Raw genomic sequence first — 20898 nt, forward strand, 5'->3', positions numbered from 1 at the left:
ACAGACTGGAGAACAATTGTACCACAGAAGTCCACCCACTGGAAGGAAGGTTCTGAGCCCCACATAAGGCTTCCCAACCTGGGGGTCTGGCAACAGGAGGAGGAATTCCTAGAGAATCAGACTTTGAAGGCTAGTGGGATTTGATTGCAGGACCTTGACAGGGCTGGGGGAAACAGAGACTCCACTCTTGCAGGGCACACACAAAGTAGTGTGCGCATCGGGACCCAGGGGAAGGAGCAGTGACCCCAGAGGAGACTGAACCAGACATACCTGCTAGTATTGGAGGGTCTCCTGCAGAGGCGGGGGAGGCTGTGGCTCACGGTAGGGACAAGGACACTGGCAGCAGAGGTTCTGAGAAGTACTCCTTGGCATAAGCCCTCCCAGAGTCCTCCAATAGCCCCACCAAAGAGCCCAGCTAGGCTCCAGTGTTGGGTTGCCTCAGGCCAAACAACCAACAAGGAGGGTACCCAGCCCCACCCATCAGCAGTCAAATGGATTAAAGTTTTACTGAGCTCTGCCCACCAGAGCAACAGCCAGCTCTACCCACCACCAGTCCCTCCCATCAGGAAACTTGCACAAGCCTCTTAGATAGCCTCATCCACCAGAGGGCAGACAGAAGAAGCAAGAAGAACTACAATCCTGCAGCCTGTGGAACAAAAACCACATTCACAGAAAGATAGACAAGATGCAAAGGCAGAGGGCTATGTACCAGATGAAGGAACAAGATGAAACCCCAGAAGAACAACTAAATGAAGTGGAGTTAGGCAACCTTTCAGAAAAAGAATTCAGAATAATGATAGTGAAGATGATCCAGGACCTCGGAAAAACAATGGAGGCAAAGATCGAGGAGATGCAAGAAATGTTTAACAAAGACCTAGAAGAATTAAAGAACAAACAAACAGAGATGAACAATACAATAAATGAAATGAAAACTACACTAGAAGAAATCAATAGCAGAATAACTGAGGCAGAAGAACGGATAAGTGACCTGGAAGACAGAATGGTGGAATTCACTGCTGTGGAACAGAATAAAGAAAAAAGAAATGAAGACAGCCTAAGAGACCTCTGAGACAACATTAAACGCAACAACGTTCACATTATAGGGGTCCCAGAAAGAGAAGAGAGAGAGAAAGAACCCGAGAAAATATCTGAAGAGATTATAGTCGAAAACTTCCCTAACATGGATAAGGAAATAGCCACCCAAGTCCAGGAAGCTCAGAGAGTCCCATACAGGACAAAACCAAGGAGAAACACACCGAGACACATAGTAATCAAACTGTAAAAAATCAAAGACAAAGAAAAATTATTGAAAGCAGCAAGGAAAAAATGACAAATAACATAAAAGGGAACTCCCATAAGGTTAACAGCTGATTTCTCAGCAGAAGCTCTACAAGCCAGAAGGGAGTGGCACGATATACTTAAAGTGATGAAAGGGAAGAACCTACAACCAAGATTACTCTACTCAAGATCTCATTCAGATTCATTACTCACGCAAGATCTCATTCAGTTTCGATGGAGAAATCAAAAGCTTTACAGACAAGCAAAAGCTAAGAGAATTCAGTACCACCAAACCAGCTCTACAACAAATGCTAAAGGAACTTCTCTAAGTGGGAAACACAAGAGAAGAAAAGGACCTACAAAAACAAACCCAAAACAATTAAGAAAATGGTCATAGGAACATACATATCTATAATTACTTGAAACGTGAATGGATTAAATGCTCCAACCAAAAGACACAGGCTTGCTGAATGGATACAAAAACAAGACCCATCTATATGCTGTCTACAAGAGACCCACTTCAGACCTAGGGACACATACACACTGAAAGTGAGGGGATGGAAAAAGATCCCATGCAAATGGAAATCAAAAGAAAGCTGGAGTAGCAATACTCATAACAGGTAAAACAGACTTTAAAATAAAGAATGTTAGAAGAGACAAGGAAGGACACTACATAATGATCAAGGGATCAATCCAAGAAGAAGATATAACAATTATAAATATATATGCACCCAACATACGAGCACCTCAATACGTAAGGCAACTGCTAACAGCTCTAAAAGAGGAAATCGACAGTAACACAAAAATAGCGGGCGACTTTAACACCTCACTTACACCAATGGACAGATCATCCAAAATGAAAATAAATAAGGAAACAGAAGCTTTAAACGACACAATAAACCAGATAGATTTAATTGATATTTATAGGACATTGCATCCAAAAACAGCAGATTACACTTTCTTCTCAAGTGCGCATGGAACATTCTCCAGGATTGATCACATCTTGGGTCACAAATCAAGCCTCAGTAAATTTAAGAAAATTGAAATCATATCAAGCGCCTTTTCTGACCACAACGCTATGAGATTACAAATGAATTACAGGGAAAAAAGACTTTAAAAACACAAACACATGGAGGCTAAACAGTACGTTACTAAATAACCAAGAGATCACTGAAGAAATCAAAGAGGAAATCAAAAAATACCTAGAGACAAATGACAATGAAAACACGACGACCCATGGGATGCAGCAAAAGCAGTTCTAAGAGGGAAGTTTATAGCTATAGAAGACTACCTCAAGAAACAAGAAAAATCTCAAATAAACAATCTAACCTTACACCTAGGGAAAGAAGAACAAACAAAACCCAAAGTTAGCAGAAGGAAAGAAACCATGAAGATCAGAACAGAAATAAATGCAATAGAAACAAAGAAAACAATAGCAAACATCAATCAAACTAAAAGCTGGTTCTTTGAGAAGAGAAACAAAATTGATAAACCACTAGCCAGACTCATCAAGAAAAAGAGGGAGAGGACTCAAATCAATAAAATCAGAAATGAAAAAGGAGAAGTTACATCAGACACTGAAGAAATACAAAGCATCCTAAGAGACTACTACAGGCAACTGTATGCCAATAAAATGGACAACCTGGAAGAAATGGACAAATTCTTAGAAAGGTATAACCTTCCAAGACTGAACCAGGAAGAAACAGAAAATATGAACAGACCAATCACAAGTAATGAAATTGAAACTGTGATTAAAAATCTTCCAACAGGTCTTCCCTGGTGGTGCAGTGGTTGAGAGTACGCCTGCCGCCTGCAGGGGACACGGGTTTGTGCCCCGGTCTGGGAAGATCCCACATGCCGCGGAGCGGTTGGGCCCGTGAGCCATGGCCGCTGAGCCTGCGCATCCGGAGTCTGTGCTTCGCAGCGGGAGAGGCCACAACAGTGAGAGGCCCGCGTACCGCAAAAAAAAAAAAAAAAAAGGGAATCTGTTGACAAAATGATTCTGAAGTTCATGAGGAAGAGGAAGCTAGAAAGAATAACTAAGAAAAATTTGAAGAAGAAAAAACAAAGAAAAACATGAAAGATAAGTGATCGTTTGCCAAGAATTTTAGGTGATATTATCTCATTTCATCCTCATAGTAGTTCTATAAGGTAGAGACTGTTATTAACCCCATTTTAGAGATGACAAAGCTGAGTTCAACGGCGACAAAGGCTCTCCAAGGATGACAGATTTAGATGCATCTATAATCTATACATGTACCTCTATCTACGTCTATACTTGTGTCAGTGGTTTGAGAGGGCATTTAAATACAGATTTTTTCAACCAGATTTTAGACTCTCTGCATTCCCCTTTGATGCCTGCAAAGTTGTTGCAGAAACCCCAGACCCCTGGGAAATGCTATGGGACTGATTACTGATTTCTAAGAAAACCTAACTCACTGCTAGCAGAGCTGTGATCTCTCTAACAAAAACGGTTGATTGGAAGACATCTATTAATGGGGAAATGCTGCAATTTAATAAATAACCCCCCACATGAAAATTATTTCACACACTCGTGCGTGAGGCGAGTGGAGCCAGAGACGAGACCAGAGGCTGAACTCGGGATCTGACAAGATGGCCGGGCTGCCCTGCACGATTATCAAGGAAACCCAGCGTTTGCTGGCAGAGCCAGTTCCCGGCATTAAAGCAGAACCCGATGAGAGCAGCGCCCGTTATTTTCATGTGGTCATTGCTGGCCCTCAGGATTCCCCCTTTGAGGGAGGAACTTTTAAACTTGAACTATTCCTTCCAGAAGAATACCCAATGGCAGCCCCTAAAGTACGTTTCATAACCAAAATTTATCATCCTAATGTAGACAAGTTGGGAAGAATATGTTTTAGATATTTTGAAAGATAAGTGGTCCCCAGCACTGCAGATCCGCGCAGTCCTGCTATCGATCCAGGCTTTGTTAAGTGCTCCCGACCCAGATGACCCATCAGCAGATGATGTAGCGGAGCAGTGGAAGACCAACGAAGCCCAAGCCATAGAAACAGCTAGAGCATGGACTAGGCTATATGCCATGAATAATATTGAAATCGATCCGATCATCAAGTGTGCATCACTTCTCCTGTTCTGCCAAGACTTCTTCCTTTTTTGTTTGCATTTAATGGACACAGTCTTAGAAACATTACAGAATAAAAGCCCAGAGATCTTCAGTCCCCTGGTGATTGAATGCACAGTAGCAAATCTATGTCTTGTCCTGACTCACTGTTGTAAAGCAGGAGCAGAGGCTAGAAGTGTCATCTGGATTGTTGCGAGACGTTTAAAAGCAGTGGCCCTTCTCTGCTTTTATTCATTTCCCCATCATGGTTTGAGTATAAAGCGCTGTGAATGAAGGTGGTTGTCAGGGTTAGCTGCAGGGGTGTGGGTGTTTTTCTTTATTATTATTATTTTTTGGTGGTCGGGGAAGGTAGTTTTATTTGAATTTTATGGGCTCCTTTCCCCCTTTTTATGGTGATCTGATTGCATTGGTTAAAAGCAGCTAACCCTGGCTTCCCTGGTGGCGCAGTGGTTGAGAGTCCGCCTGCCGATGCAGGGGACGCGGGTTCGTGCCCCGGTCCGGGAAGATCCCACATGCCGCGGAGCGGCTGGGCCCGTGAGCCATGGCCGCTGAGCCTGCGCGTCCGGAGCCTGTGCTCCGCAACGGGAGAGGCCACAACAGTGAGAGGCCCGCGTAACGCAAAAAAAAGAAAAAAAGAAAAAAAAAAAGGCAGCTAACCCGTTCTTTAGAATATGCTCTCTAGCCAAGTCTAACTTTATTTAGACACTGTAGATGGACAAGCTTGATTGTTTGAACCAAAATGGGAACATTAAACAAACATCACAGCCCTCACTAATAACACTGTGACTTTGCTGTCAAGTGTAGAATCCTCCCTTCAAGAAAAAGCTTGTGACCATTTTGTATGGCTTGTCTGGAAACTTCTGTAAATCTTATGTTTTAGTAAAATATTTTTTGTTATTCTAAAAAAAAAAATTATTTTACACACACACACACACACACACACACACACACACACACACACACACTGTTTAATGCCGAGGGCCAAGAAGACCTGCGTAAATTCCGCGAGAAGCTTTATTATCCCAAACTGAAGGCTGAGCCCTGAAGACTACATTCTAAGCCCCCTCTTGTTCCCGCTGGTTATTACCAGGGTTTAGACAACCTCAAAGTGACGCGTCAGTTATTTGGACCAGACGGCAGGATTGATCAACGACCTCAACAGCACCTATGCTAATGAAAATCTATTGCACACACTAGCGGCGGTTAGAAAGCCGGGGCTCACGCTGTGCAGGCTTCCAAGCCCCTCTCACAGGACTGGACTTGATGGAGGATTCCTGGCAGCCCTCTGATAGCACGTGGCTCTCACCATCTACACACTCGGTGGGTCTCCTGTCAAGTTTAAAAAGATGCCAAGGTTCACCTCTCTCACTTCCTCTCCCAAACTCCCCACCACACCCATGTAAATGGGAACACTACCCATTGCTTGTGCATTTTGACACTATCGGTGGTCTCTGGTGTCAGGAAGCCCCACACGACAGAAAGGTCTGGAATCGCATGACTGGCACAGGAAATGTCAGTTCCCAGGCCATGGGCTTCATACTCAGGTCTGCTTCTCCCTCATCCCAGCACCTCCAGTTCTACCGTCTAAATCTCTCTCAGATGATGGGAATGTAAATTGGTGCAGCCACTACGGAGAACAGTCTGGAGTTTCCTTTAAAAACTAAAAATAGGACTTCCCTGGTGGCACAGTGGTTAAGACTCTGCACTCCCAATTCAGAGGGCCCAGGTTAGATCCCTGGTCAGGGAACTAGATCCCACATGCATGCTGCAACTAAGAGTTTGCACGCAACAACTAAGAAGCCCACATGCTGCAGTTAAGGAGCTGGCGAGCCACAACTAAGGAGTCCGCCTGCCACAACTAAGACCTGGTGCAACCAAATAAATAAATAAATATTAAAAAAAAAAAAAGCCAGGATAATGGGAAATGTGCTTCTTGGTTCTTAGGGTTACAGCTTATGTGTAAAAGGCACTGCTGAAGTTCCCCTTCAGATTCCAAGTATTTTGAGCCTGCCCTGGCTCAGGGTAGGGGCAGGGGTACCTGACTCCCAGCTGAAGGCTCAGCCCCAGACCTGGGGTCTAGAGTGGGAAGAGGTCCCATCGCATAGTCTAGGGCTTAGGGCTTAGCATGGACGCTCCAGAAGGCTGGCTCATCCCTGCTGCTGATTACCAAGGCTCATTGTCAGTTTAGGACTAGACGGACCTACCAGTAATCTGGAAATATTTTCTGCAGTTCATCACCTAACTTCCTGTGAACCAGGGAACCTATCAGCCTCTTATTTCCTGGCAAAATGTATCCCTGTGAAAATTACTACTTGGGTACAGTAGAACCCAGCATGACAATCCTTGTTACTGATAAATTAGAATTAACTCAAGGTTAAACTGTGTTCTTTCAAGCATACCTCCACACAATAAAGCCTATTCAGTTCAGTACGGACTTCCCACTGCATGAAATAGAAATACTATTAAAAAAAATTAAAACTCAGTGGCAATAAGTCCAACTATAGTCTTGGGAAAGCAATTTACAGGGAATTCTTTCTGTCTCAGGGCCCTCCCGACTCCAGCCCCAAGAACAGCTGAATAACGGGTACACTCCACTGAGATTATCACAAATATTAGATCTTGTCATTGACCTTCAAAGATGAGTCTCCATCCTCTGGGGACAACCAAACAATGGCCTGTTACTAAATATGGACTTAGCTCTACTCCCTTAAGCGTAACAATGATGGTGAGTAATATACCGCAGTCAAGTCCAGATCTAGTCCAAGGTAACCATGGAGGTTAACCTGTCTGGAAAGCTCAGTATGGGCTTGGCCTTTGACGTGGATTCTCCCATCTCATAACAAGCCTGGTGTAGGTGACATTCCCCACTGTCCTGTTCAGTAGAGTAGGCAAGGGAGGTTATTAATGTGTCTGAGGCCGGTCACACATCTGGGAAGAAATGGGATGGGAATCCAGGAAGTTTGATCCAAACCCAAGCTCTTAGGGGTTGCCCTGTGCGGCTACCCTGGTGAACTGTAAAGACCTAACGCTTCTTGTGACTCATCAGGACAGAACGGAGAAAGAGAATCCTTTGCTTATTTTTTACACATTTTTCTAAGCACTACATATGCTAGCAATAGCGGATTCTCGAGTGAAGCCAAGCAAAAGGGCAAGGACAATCTGGTGCCGTGGGGACAAAGCAGGGAGGTGAGGGAAGGCCTTCTGGGGCAGCGGCCTGGGAGGTCTGTAAGTAGGGGAGTGAGAAGTGTAAGTAGTGTGTCTGTGGAAGGCCATTCTGGCTGCAGTCAGGGAAAAGGCCTTCGAAGCAAGGTGCACTTAGGCTTTCAGGCCAGATCTGCTCCCAGCTCAGCTGCACAGCCCATGCAGCCTGAAGACCTGCAGTGACACTGCTCTCAGGAAACAGGACAGGATGCGACCTCCCACAAGTCCATCTTGGCCACGTTGATGGGTGGCGTGACAACAGCTCTTCCCCCTTTCACTGTTCCTCCCCTCTCCCTCAAATTAGCTATTGTATGGGACCCCCCCTGGCGGTCCTGTGGTTGAGACTCCACGCTTACACTGCAGGGGACACAGGTTCGATCCCTGGGCAGGGAACCGCATTTGACGCGGCCAAAAAAAAAAAAATTCTCAACTGGATTAAGAAATCTATCTTTTTTAATAGCTATCAAATCAGCTCCTTTTGGTGTGACCATCCACCGGTATCTATTTTTGCCTGTCCGTGACTCTCCGGACCCCACCTGGAAGCTTCCTTGCCTCTGGTTTAAATGTACTCCAACATAACTTGGCCAGCACGAAGGTCGATCCTCTGAACCCTTAGCCCGATCTCTCCTGTCACGAACACCAAGGGACCCAACCTCTCAAGAAACAATTTTCCTCTAAATAACCAAGCTCATTCATAAATTTACAAGAGCTCTTTCTCGAGCTAGCTGCTGGGGTGTTGGTAATTACAGGAAAGCTTGAGGTCCCAGATTCTACCCAAGTCAATTCAATAGGGCCAATACAAGAAACCCAAGATGCCTTAAAACTTACCTGCTGTTCTAAAATACCTCCCAAACTTAAATGAAGTGTAATGACATTTATGTAACTACCAGCTTACAACACAAAAACTACTTCAACTCATACAAATGTTCTAAAATAACTTCATCTATTTCTAAACGGTCTAACAACACAGGACTGAAGTTGTGACATAAATCAAATGATACAAGCCAGTGTCCTGTAGTGGAAAGCCGTGAAGTGGACCTTGCATTTTTAAATAGATGATGTGTGATATTGCTGTTTGTACAATGAACTTTGGTGCCACTGTTCTAATTATCACAGTGAATTCTAATTATGCAGATCATTAAAGTTATTCAGACTGACATCAGATAGCATCTGCAATTTCCCACTTGGCAGCGACTTGTCAAGCATAGAGAAGAAAAGGATTAATTAACTTTGGAAAGAACATTTCCATTTCTTGCAGAGCTCAGTGATTCCTTAAACTTTTAAGCTCTCTGGTGACTGATATGATCTATGATTCATAAGCATCTGAGTCAAATTCTTCGCCTAGCAGCTCTCCCCTAGCGCTAATGTTCCAGGGAGGTTTCCTACATCGATGTTTCCCTACAAATAAGTTTCTTATCATTTCATTTTTTAGATGAACCCTAAGGGGACATAGGCAGGTTTAAGGAAAAGCCAAAAGGAGCAAAATTATGGAAAGGTACCCTATGACACACCAGATGTGAAGGCAAGGGACAATTCTGCAGACTCATGTGTGTGCCCCATGGCCTGGTACTCATCCAGGGACAGTAAAAAGTGGTTTGTTAACGGTATTCTTTCCAAAGGACAAGGTCACAGCCTAGGTCGGCCACCACGTGGCAGCAGCACAAGCAGCTCTGAGCACAGGGCTTCCTTCCAGTGCCCTCACATTCATTTGTAAAGCAAAGTGCTTCCAACAAGTGAGCTCCAACCTCCTCTAAGGGTCTGTGTAAGCTCTTAGCTTAGAGCAGACCCAAAAGGTATTGATGGGATGCAGTATACAATACACGTAATATAAAACTTTTTTTGGCTCCGGACGCGCAGGCTCAGCGGCCATGGCTCACGGGTCCAGCTGCTCCGCGGCATGTGGGATCTTCCCGGACTGGGGCACGAACCTGTGTCCCCTGCATCGGCAGGCGGACTCTCAACCACTGAGCCACCAGGGAAGCCCCGTAATATAAAACTTTTTGTGGCAGTAATCTGCTTTTCTTTTCCCTGAAGCCCTGAGCTCTGTAATTTACGAGGGGCAGTCCTCTCACCTGACAGGGCAGTCCCCACGGATGTAGGGCAGTCCCCACGGATGCGGGGATGGGCTACAACCTGCCTTTCTTTTCTCCTGGGAATCTCACAGCCTCTGGGGGAAGGATGGAGCCAGGAGCTGTGGGCTACAAGACCACCCGGCAGGTCAGTCCTTACCCACCAAGTCTGTCCGTCTTCAGAGCTTTTCCAAGTGGCACTCATGTAAACTCAATAATCAACACAGAACAAGCCTCCAGAACAGCTCTGGGGAAATAAGCCATCCCTCTTTCCTTGTCATTTTTGCTCTTTTCATTAAAAAATGCAGCTTCGGGCTTCCCTGGTGGCGCAGTGGTTAAGAATCTGCCTGCATTGGCAGGGGAAACGGGTTCAAATCCTGGTCTGGGAAGATCCCACCCCATGTGGCTCCGGGAAGAGCCACAACTACTGAGCCTGCGCGCCTAGAGCCCGTGCTCCGCAACAAGACAAGCCACCGCAATGAGAAGCCCGCGCAGCACAACGAAGACTAGCCCCCGCTCGCCGCAACTAGAGAAAGCGACGAAGACCCAACACAGCCAAACATAAATAAATAATTTTTAAAAAAATGCATCTTCTTCTTACCTCTGCCACTGTAAAGATGTGCTTCTAAATAAATGCTCTGTTTAAGCCCTTGGAGATGAATGAAGGCTTCTGGGGACCCAAAGGCACACGGTGACAGGATGGGCTTTCTTCCCACGAGTCGCTTGCTGTCAAGCTTACCTCTAGCTCCACCTCCAGCCTAGGTGGAGAAGCACAGTCTTGGTAAAAGACACCACGTACTGGAAGATCTTGGCTATGATTACAGTTATGTCCTTTTTTATAAAGGCCCCATTTTTTTTTAATTTTAGGTATCTATTCTTTTTTTAAATTTATTTATTTTATTTACTTTTTTTGGCTGCATTGGGTCTTCATTGCCGCGTGCTGCCTTTTCTCTGGTTGCGGCAAGCAGGGCTACTCTTTGTTGTGGTGTTCGGGCTTCTCATTGCGGTGGCTTCTCTTGTTGCGGAGCACAGGCTCTAGGCGCGTGGGCTTCAGTAGTTGTGGCTCACGGGCTCCGGAGCGCAGGCTCAGTAGTTGTGGCACACGGGCTTAGTTGCTCCGCGGCATGTGGGATCCTCCCAGACCAGGGCTCGAACCCATGTCCCCTGAATTGGCAGGCGGATTCTTAACCACTGCGCCACCAGGGAAGCCCAAAGGCCCCATTTTTAAGGAATAAAAGACTCATGAGATCCCATTCTTTGGACGGCTGCTAATGCTGCTCCCTGTCCAAGTGCAGCGCAGGTGGCCAAGCACAGGTCTTCAGAGAAGGGCGAGCGGGGTGCCCCCCTCCAGCCTCCCCACCTCACTTCTCACCAGTCCGCCCAAGCCTCCAACTGGATCATCAACACCTCTCAGCGTTCACAACACTTACTTCCCTTCGGAAAATTAGAGTACAGCTGGATGGCAATTTTTGTGGCAAATTTAACAGAAGAGTATGAATGAGAATCACTCTTAATTCCTAAAATCAAAAGGTCAGAGGTGCTAAAAGTCCTTATTGACTGAATGTCTGTGTCCCCTCAAAATTCCTATGCTGACATATAACCTCCAAAGGGATGATTTTAGGAGGTGGGGCCTTTGGGAGGTGATTAGGTCATGAGGGTGGAGCCCTCATAAATGAGATTAGTGCCCTTATAAAAGGGACTCCAAAGAGTTTCTGTGAGAACACAGTGGGAACACAGCTGCCTGTGAAGCAGGAGCAGGCCCTCACCATACACCTGATGTGCTACAGCCTTGATCTTGGACTTCCACCTTCCAGAACTGTGAGAATCAGTACCTGTTGTTTATAAGTCATTCAGTCTGCGGTATTTTGTTATAGCATCCCAAACGGACGAAGACAAATACTTATTGCTATTCAGATTAACAACTCATACGTGGTATCCCTGGGTTGGCAGTTTATTTTAAAAAACAACACCCCGGTTATCTTATTTTCTTCCTTGTCCATCGTTTTTCTTAACAGAACAAGTTACAAAAAATTAGGGATGGGGGGTATATGATCTTTGCAGACTGACATATTTGCAGAGGACTCATGAATAATAATGATGATTCAAAAGCTCCTAGGTTTACTCCTGAATCAAGCAAAGAGCAAAGGACAACATAAGAAGGAATCGTGTGTACAGCAATCTCGTCGTACAACATTGATTATGACAGTGCAGTGGTTACAATTACGTTCACGATAGGATATTCCTTGCTCAAACACCAGACATGCTAAAATCACCAGGCTGTTTGCAAACTGGAGGAATCAGTGCAAACAGTCATCTGAGGAGCAAAACCCAGAATCAGGAAGGCTTTTCTGGCAGTGAGATTCTGACCCCAGCGGCTTCCTCGCGTGGGCCACCCTCACTTTGAGTCTTGATCTTTCTTTTCATCTAAGAGGGCGGAGCGGATCCCCAGCTTTTTCAGTTCTTCCACCAGGTCCCCATTCTGGTGCATCTGCAGAAGAATGTCACAGCCCCCCACGAACTCGCCGTTGAGGTACACTTGTGGGATGGTGGGCCAGTTGGAATAGTCTTTAATGCCTACGGGGAAAGAACATTTAACCGTCATTTCAGTGGTCAAATACTTGTACGGCAAAATACGTTTCCCTGCTCCTAGGGACACCCCGTAACCCTTCCTGGCTCCCCGTCCCTGGGGGACCGTGTATTTGCTACAAAGAGCATAAGCTTTTGAGTTGAATGGACCGCTGACTCTTCCAATTATAAACAGCGAGGCCTCCATCCTGTTTCCACCCTTATCTCACAAAGTTTTTATGAGAATCAGGTTAAGTAAGGCTCTCATAAACTACCTGACACACAATCAACCCTGGATTAATGGCAGAGAACTTGACTGGTTAATGCAAGTGACACAAGATACAGAAGGCTATATTCCCCATGCTTCTGCGGGCCACGTTTTCAGCAAAACAAACAAACGGAAGAAATGCCACTCCATTCCCAAATGGACTACTGAACGTGGATCCGTCATGGTAACTCACTGGCACACTGGGCAGCCCCCACCTAATGTTTCCCGTGCCTGTCTCAGCTGGTGAATTTACAGACACTGAGTCATTGGCTTTGATCTTTAATAATTCTTTAACCCAAAGAAAAATCCCTCTCCTGTGGCTAGACTGTGGCCCTCGTCCTATTCAGCCCCTCAGATGAGCTCTCCATGGGACAGCTGATCTGACTCAGCACAGAACTCGCAGGGACTGAGTGAAATGAAGGAAAGGCCCAAAGCTCATGAAGGTCCACGTCCTGGGCCGGGCACAGGGCCACGGGGTGGGACCCACTCCCTGCCCTAAGAGACAACGGCTTTGAGGACACACCGAGATGAAGCATGTTCAGGGACAGTGCAGCCATGGGATGACTCTGTGCAGTGCTGCGCCACGAGGATGATGGCTAGGAAGGAAATGTGGCTTCAATCTTAAGGCAGAAAAGATCACTCACTCTTTTCTAAATTCCTCCTTACCTTTTACTTCCTTTTCTACTCAGAGGTCGAGATGAAGTATACTTTTTTAAATGTACAAATAAATGAAACAGAAAAGTCAACAAAGTCTTCAGGCAAAAGACAGTATTACACAAATTTTAGAAATCGGTCAAGTGGTGGTTTTTGTGTAAACAAACTAAAAATACAAAACCTTTTTCTTGATGCCCTAGCATTTATTATCAGATGAGTTTTACCAAATAAGATTACCAATATGAGTTATATTACAAATAACCTTCCCAAGATACCATGTGTTTTTCTCTTTTAAAAGTCACTGCTTTCTAAAAAACAGCAACTTCGCTCTAACCGACAGCGACAGCGCTAGAGGGCCCCCAGTAGAGAGCTTTATCTTTCTTCTGCAGACAGACTTCATGGAGAGAGAAATGGTTACAACGTTATAGGCCCTGAAAAGCTCACTTCTAAGCCACTCTGGGTTTCTGTTTAAAAAAAAAATCAGCTAGAGGTTTGGAGGTTACCAATAAAGGGCAAATTCCATTAACCATCAGAATGCCTTTATACTTGAATACCCTGATGAATTCAAGTTTTTTGTTTTTTGGTTTTTTTTGAATTCAAGTTTTTCATCACTCTGATGTTTGGTGCTACATAAACAATTACTTAGCATGTAAGCTCTTTGTTCTGGATTTTTTTTTTTTTAAACTCTACCCTCAAACACAGAGAGTCTATCAGAACTTAACTTTACATTTCCAATAACACATCTTTTTTTACTTTATGATGGGGGGAGATTAAGAAACGTTCAGAATATGAACGTTTTACTTCTAAACTTTCTTAAATATCTGTTACATTTATGTACATGAACCATTTATCTGCACAATATTATATCTGGGTTTTTTTCCAATTAATAATACACTGCATTAAGCTTTTCATGGCAATGAATATCTACTGATTCTTTTGGCGAGTGCCTACAATTTTTGAAACGAACCAAAGGTGAAAACAAATTTGCCATCTGAGGGCCACCCAAAACCACGTTTAATCCTAAAAAGTACAATTTTTTAAAATAAAATCTTTGTTGAGTAAAAGAATGACTTGCTTTCATCTATCGTTTTTATGGTACTACACTCAACCAAAGCGTTAGGCAACAACTAAACATGACATTGTTGCAGACCATACACCTCAACTATAAGGGAAGGAAGGAAATCCATCCTAACCACCGAAACTACCAAAAATAAGTGGGCTTTCCACCATCCTGAACATCCAACATACAGTCACATGCAAGGGAGGCTAACTCCTTCCAAACCCCTTGGCCTGTGACTGTCCTAATAACTTCAAGAACTCAGAAGAACCCACCTCAGAACACACGGCATCGTGACAGCATCCAAGGTGCCTACCAGCTGATAGTTTATCAACATTAAACTTAACTACTTCTTTAATTTTTAGATTATCAAGTGTTACAGGCGGCTGTTGTCAAAGCAAGGCTCTGGCATCTCTCCTAAAAACAATGCCATTTTCCATGTTTAAAAAGTCCGATTACAAGTTTAAATATTTAAGGAAATACCCAAATTGCTTCCTACAGAGTGAAGTGAGAAACTTCCAGTAAGACTACATTCATAAATTGAAAACTAAAACAAATTCTGTCAATTCACAATTAATTGTTTAAACATGGCTAATTTTTCTCACCCTTTAAATTTTCAGTAACTGCAATATACAGTGGTAATTCTTGTATCACATGGAGTAACTCAGAATCAGAGAGCAACTCTTGAAAATTAGAAGAGCATACCCAAGAATGGATTTTAATGATAACCATATTTTATAGATGACAAACTGTGATTCAGTTGGGGACAGAAAATGGTGACTGCCAAGTTATATAACAGGTAGCACTAGGACTGGGAGTTAGGAGGCTGTCTTACAAAATCTGTTCTACATACACCTACTGCCCCACCAAAAAAATGCCATGTTCTGAAGTATCAAGTGAGAGGGGAGAAAATGTTCTGGAAAATTCCCTTCCAGAACTTTCAAAAGGTACTTTTCAAAATTCATGACATTTCAGAACATTGGACCCCATTCCTGGTTTGGACAATAATCGTAAGAGCACCACGATTATAGTTTTCTTTTTTTCCGGTAGATTTGCAGTACACGAGCTTCAGAGTCTGACGCAGGTTGATGCCAACTCTGCCGCTTAACGAGGCTCTGTTCCTCGGGCAAGTCATGTCACCTCCTCCTGGAATCACGTATTTCTCCATCGTCCTTAACTTAAGAGAATGATGTTAGCACTGCCTGACAAAAAGTAAACCACGGTGCTGAGAGGGTCGAGGCGTTGGTTTGGGGTCAGCAGACTGTGGCTGGCTGGCCTGTAAATACAGTCTCAGATAAATCTGCTCATCTCTCAACCTGTTTCCTTTTCTGTAAAATGGGAATAACTCTATGCCTCACATATTTGTTATGAAGATTAAATAAGATATAATTGGTGAAATGAATTAAGCTCCCACAGCGCCAGGTGCACTGTGGCTACTCTCTCCACGTCAGTGTCCTCTACCCCACCCTCCACAGAAATGCTCTCCTGACAATGTACGCAAGTAAACAGAGGGAAAGAATGCAGGAAAGAATGCATACCAGTGAAGCATGCAATGCAATAATAAAAATACCATTTACTGAGCTAAGGGTTCCTGAGTTTCATACTCTAAGTTTTTCACATATCTAATCTCATTTCATCTTTACAAAATTCCTACAAGTTATGTATAATTATCCCTATTTTACAGATGAAGAAATGAAGGCTCAGAGAGGTTAAATAACTTAACCAGCGTCACAGTGCTGACATACGGTAGAGACAGGATTTGAGTCCAGGTGTCCAGGAGTCCAAAGGCCAGGTTCTTGACCACCAGAGGTGGTCTCTGGCCGGAGGCTGGCATCTGTCACTCCTGCCCCACTGTGAGCCCCACCTGCACGACACATGGATCTGCAATCCATGGGACTGTTCCACATCTTTAACATTTATAGACACAAACGACGTTAAGCCACAATTACCTTTTTGTAACTTGCTTTTTGACTAAGCATCGCCTTTTTTGAGAATACATTTTTTTTTAATTTTTGGCTGCGTTGGGTCTTTGTTTTTGTGCGGCTTTCTCTAGTTGTGGAGAGCGGGGGCTACTCTTCGTTGCAGTGCGCGGGCTTCTCATTGCAGTGGCTTCTCTTGTTGCCAAGCATGGGCTCTAGGCGCGCGGGCTTCAGCAGTTGCGGTGCACAGGCTCAGTAGTTGCGGCACGCGGGCTTCAGTAGTTGTGACTCGCGGGATCTAGAGCACAGGGTCAGCAGTTGTGGTGCATGGGCCTAGTTGCTCCGCAGCATGTGGGATCTTCCCAGACCAGGGATTGAACCTGTGTCCCCTGCATTGGCAGGTGGATTCTTAACCACTGCGCCACCAGGGAAGTCCCTAGATCTAATTCATTTTAACCACAATTTAGTTTTCCATCGTGACTAAGCTACAGTTGGTTTCTTCAGTCTGCTGCTAACAGACCAAGATCTGTTCTTGCCCACTTTTCATTATCACAAGGAACACTGCAGCACTCACCCTTACGTGCATCTCCTAGCTCACATGCAGGGGACAGTCTCTCTAGACAAAGGGGTGGCAAACTACAGCCTTCGGGCCAAAGCCGGTCCACATCCTTTTGTAAATAAAGTGTTATTGGAACTTCGCCCCGCTCATCCGTCTATGTGTTGTCCCTGACTGCTGTACACTGTAACAGCAGAGCTGAATAGGTGTAACAGAGACCACCAGGCCCCCAAAGCCTAAACCATTTACTCTCTGGCCCTTTACAAGGAAGCTTGTCGATCCCTGATGGAGCCTAAATAGCCGGGAGTGAAAGAGCTGGGTGTTCAGCTCTGTTCACCTTCAACTTGACTGGGTACTGACAGTCATTCCTTCCAAGTGCGGGTGCCACTTTATACCCCCATCTGCAGCATACAACCTGCCCACCAGACACCCGTGCACACTTGTTATCTGCTTTTTAATGCTTACCAACGTCATAGCTCTACTACTGCCTGAAATTCCTTGATACTGGAAAGGCTGGGCATATTTTCAAATACTTAATAACCATTCAACAATAGGACGATGGGTATTCATTCAACAGACGCCGGTCCCGATTCGAGGAATACAGTGGTGATCTGAGTAGGCAGAAATTCGAGTGTCTATAATGTTTTTAAGAGCAGGAAAGAGAGTTTATGATAAAATGATAAATAAAAGAAGCATTTATTTATTCATTGAAACACGCATTGAAAGCTCGCTTTGCATAAGCATCACACACAGTGCTCAGGGAGTCGCAGAAGACACGTTCCCTGCTCTCAGGAGGGCAAAATGCTATATATAGACATGGGTGATCTCAACTCTGTTAAAAAAGAAAAAAAAAAAACTTTTAGAATCTAGATCCAAATGTTAATAATAATGGTTTATACGGAATTACAGGGGATTTTCATTTTATTTAGATTTTCAGTGTTTTCCAAATTTCTCCCATGAGCACATGTTACTTTTGCAACTGAAAGTAAAGATTAGTCTTTGTTAAGACCAAGAGCAGGATATGGTGACATCCATCCACCGTGACCCTATGTGGCCGTCCTGTGGGTGCTCCAGATTTTTAGAAAGGAACAAACCTTGAGGAAGGCCAAAACGCAAAGCTGCCTCAGTCTCGGGCCTCAGGCTGACACCTCTGTGCATCACACTCCCTGGACCCAGTGCCCAGAACTAGGAGACAGTGTCTGAGGGTCTTCCTCCGACTTGGGTCCTTTCTAAAACTCAGCCTTCTCTGGCACAAGAAAACAGGAAAGGCCAATTTTGCAGAAGCCCCTATCCTGTTACTAGAAGTGACCTTGGGTCTGGGAAAAGTTCACAGACATATCTTTAGTTGGCAAAAGCAAGCATCAGACAGGCTGTCAGTCTCTCCTGGTAAAGCTGAAGGTGTGGAGAGCAAAAAGATGAAGAATCTTCACGTCTTAAAGCCTCAACCTGGCGAAACTACTCCCCACGCTAATAACGTGCTTACACCACCCTGCCCTAGTCTAGAGGTTAATACTTACCCTAAGGTTTACTTTTCTAGGCAACGAAAGACGGGTTATGTTCAATATGTATGCAACACACTCACTAACTAAAAGGAATGGTCTGATGAAGCTCAATGGTCAAGGAATTTAAGGGTTAAATTCCTGTTGCTACTGTTTGAACACTTAAGAACAGAAGACTGGAAGTCAGATACATAAGTGCTCTCGGCAAACATTCTTATTCCTGCTGTTACTTTCAGTTTACTGGCCATATTCCAGCATAGCCCATCTCCGGTTATATTTCAGAAAAATGTTTTAATTCAAGTATAGTTGATGTACAATGTTTCAGGTGTACAGCAGAGTGATTCAGTTATACCATCTCTGGTTATATTAAACAGGAGAACAGAAATTCATAAACCAAAGACTCTCAAAACTTTAAGCTAAGCAAGATATCAACAACACAACGTTCTACTAAGGACCACAGTGGCAATTTGCAAGCGGCCTGAGGCAAGGTCCCAGCAGAAAGATTACAGAGTAGTTTCTCCTATCTTATCTTTTAGGCAGAGACGCCACTGCTGCTGCATGAAGACTGCAGATCACCCTGTATGTGAAAAAAGCCAGCAATTGGTAGCATTCCAGTACTCCAGGAAGGGAGAAGGATCATGGGCACAGCACACGGAAATATTACATATGCCTCCTGGTAACTCTAAGCTGCCTTCACTCCTTGTTTCCATCCACCAAAACCGAGAGTTCTATAAGGATCAGATTCCATGGGAAAAAATACTTTTAAAACCATAAAGTGCTAGTAATAAAATGGTTACCATTTAATGGATGCCTTCTGAGTGCGAGATAAGAGGACAAGGCACTTTCTAAAAGTTTTATTTTCCCTTTTTTCCTCACAAAACCTTTGCCAAGTGTGGTTTCATTATCCTCATATTACCGAAAAGGAAAATGCAGTCATGAAACTTGCCTCGGGTTGCACAGCTGATTGGCCAAAGGAGTCTAACCCAGAGCCTTTCCCTGACGCCAGCCTGTCCCATCTCTGTTGGAATGACTATGATTGACAACTTCAAATGTAGAAGAGCAAAATACAGAATTCTGAATGTGGACTACCATAGAACCTGAGGCCCTAAAACACTTTTTAGAACACTGTCACTAAACAACATCAGGAAACTCGGGGAGAACTCAGTCACTGAAAGTCTAACTGGAATGCCACCCTTCAGGGGGTACAGGCACGGTCCCCCCATGCCTCCGACAACCCCACCCACCCCAGCCAAGGAGCAGACCCAGGTGTTCTGGCCTCTCTCTCCTCCCACACTAAGATAAAATAGAAGAATGCAGGTAAGGTTCTCAGCAAGGTGCTCATCAGAAAAGATGCTAGTTAACTGTCAGGGCCCTCCATCCTCCCCTCTGGGCCACTGAAAAGTCACAGACACTACTGTGTCTGCCCCAGACCCTGACCGGTTCCTGGAGCTCCAAGTTTGAGTGAGCTAGGGCCCAGGAGTCATTCTTCGTCCCTCTCCCCACAAGCCTCTCCAATCCCTAGCCGCCACAAATCTCCCCCATCCTTGAGTATCTAAAAATAAATTTCATGTCTTTTTCTCCCACACAGATCCCAACTAACACCTGTCCAACAGCTGTGTCAACCGCTCCTGTAGCAGCAACAGAGAACGGTCCCTGTCACCCCGAGCCTTGAGGCACAACAGGCCAGCCTCTGAGCCCCTAGCCTCAGACAAGGGCAACCTCGACCCTCCCCCCGCCATCAACAGCACCTCTCCTTATCCACGAGGCAGGGCAGCCCCTCAAAGTGTCCCCGAAGTGCTTACCTCTAATGGCTCTTCTTGTATCCCTCTCCGCCCACTTCCCCAGCCCTGCAGAGCAGGGAGTCAGGCTGCTGACCACGCTCCTTGGATTCAGCCGAAGAGCACTGGCCCCGAAATGCCTTTTTCAGCTCAGAGTGAGGACTGGGGAACCGCTAGGACTTACTCCATTGCCCATGTTAGCCCAGAGGCCCAGATCCTCGAGATCCAGTTCAAGTCGATCAGGCCCCCACCCTAGACCCGTGTGGAAGCTCGTGTCTGAACTCCCCTCGAGCCCCCGGACGGACCTTGCCCGACAGACCCTCGACCCCGCAGAGTGGCCTCGGCCGGTCGCCCCCCAGCTCCGCCCCCAGCCGGCTCTGACCTTGCCTGAGCTGGGGGTCGTCCAGCACGTTGTAGGCCGCGTAGTCGCGGACGCCGTGCAGCCGCAGGATCTGCACCACGGCGTTGCTGAAGCCGCACTGGGGCTGCTCCGGAGTCCCCTTTAGGAAGACCACCACCCTGTTCTTCTTCACCAGCGCGTCCAGGTGCTCCGACGAGCCGCTGCCGCCCGAGCTCGACGCCCGCACGCCCGGGCCCCGCAGGCCGCCGCCCGCGCCGCGCCCCCAGCGGAGCAGAGCCGCAGCCGCCCGGCCCAGGGACCCGCTCATCCCCGCACGCTGACCTGAGCTCTCGACGGCCAAGGCCCTGGGCGAGCCAGCCGAAGCCTTCCCGGGGCCCGGCCCGCGGAGGCCCGGCCCGCCCCCCGGAGGCCCTCATTGGACCGGCGACGAAAAGCTCTCCGTGATTGGAGAACCCTGGCCCTCAATTGCTGGATTCCACCAATCATGTTACTCGTCCCGCCCCGACAGGTTGGAGGCGGTCCTTACGCCTGAGCCGCATTCTATCGCCTTACCATTGGCCTCCGGAAACCGTTTTGTCAGTTGATTGGAGAGA

At 45.7% G+C, this 20898-nt stretch overlaps 1 protein-coding gene and 1 pseudogene across 1 annotated transcript; one reads left to right on the forward strand and one right to left on the reverse strand.

Annotated features, from left to right (window-relative positions):
• Window positions 1-3526: 3526 nt before the first annotated feature.
• Window positions 3527-6955, forward strand: LOC132417539 (ubiquitin-conjugating enzyme E2 N-like; annotated as a pseudogene).
• Window positions 6956-11583: 4628 nt separating this feature from the next.
• Window positions 11584-20687, reverse strand: GLRX5 (glutaredoxin 5). The gene is made up of 2 exons (XM_060003965.1): window positions 20327-20687; window positions 11584-12222 (listed from the first exon to the last, which is right to left on the reverse strand). The coding sequence occupies exons 1-2, from the start codon at window positions 20610-20612 to the stop codon at window positions 12044-12046; spliced, it is 465 nt and encodes a 154-aa protein (XP_059859948.1). The 5' UTR covers window positions 20613-20687; the 3' UTR covers window positions 11584-12043.
• Between the last annotated feature and the right edge of the window lie 211 nt (window positions 20688-20898).

This window comes from Delphinus delphis, chromosome 2, assembly GCF_949987515.2.
Source record: "Delphinus delphis chromosome 2, mDelDel1.2, whole genome shotgun sequence".
Lineage (NCBI taxonomy): Eukaryota > Metazoa > Chordata > Mammalia > Artiodactyla > Delphinidae > Delphinus > Delphinus delphis.

Excerpts from the sequence above, each read along its gene's own strand:
- GLRX5 (XM_060003965.1), bottom strand. The coding sequence starts at position 20,612 with ATGAGCGGGTCCCTGGGCCGGGCGGCTGCGGCTCTGCTCCGCTGGGGG. Across the intron at positions 12,223-20,326 it reads CGACCCCCAGCTCAGGCAAG|GCATTAAAGACTATTCCAAC; the intron begins GTCAGAGCCGGC and ends CTTTCCCCGTAG.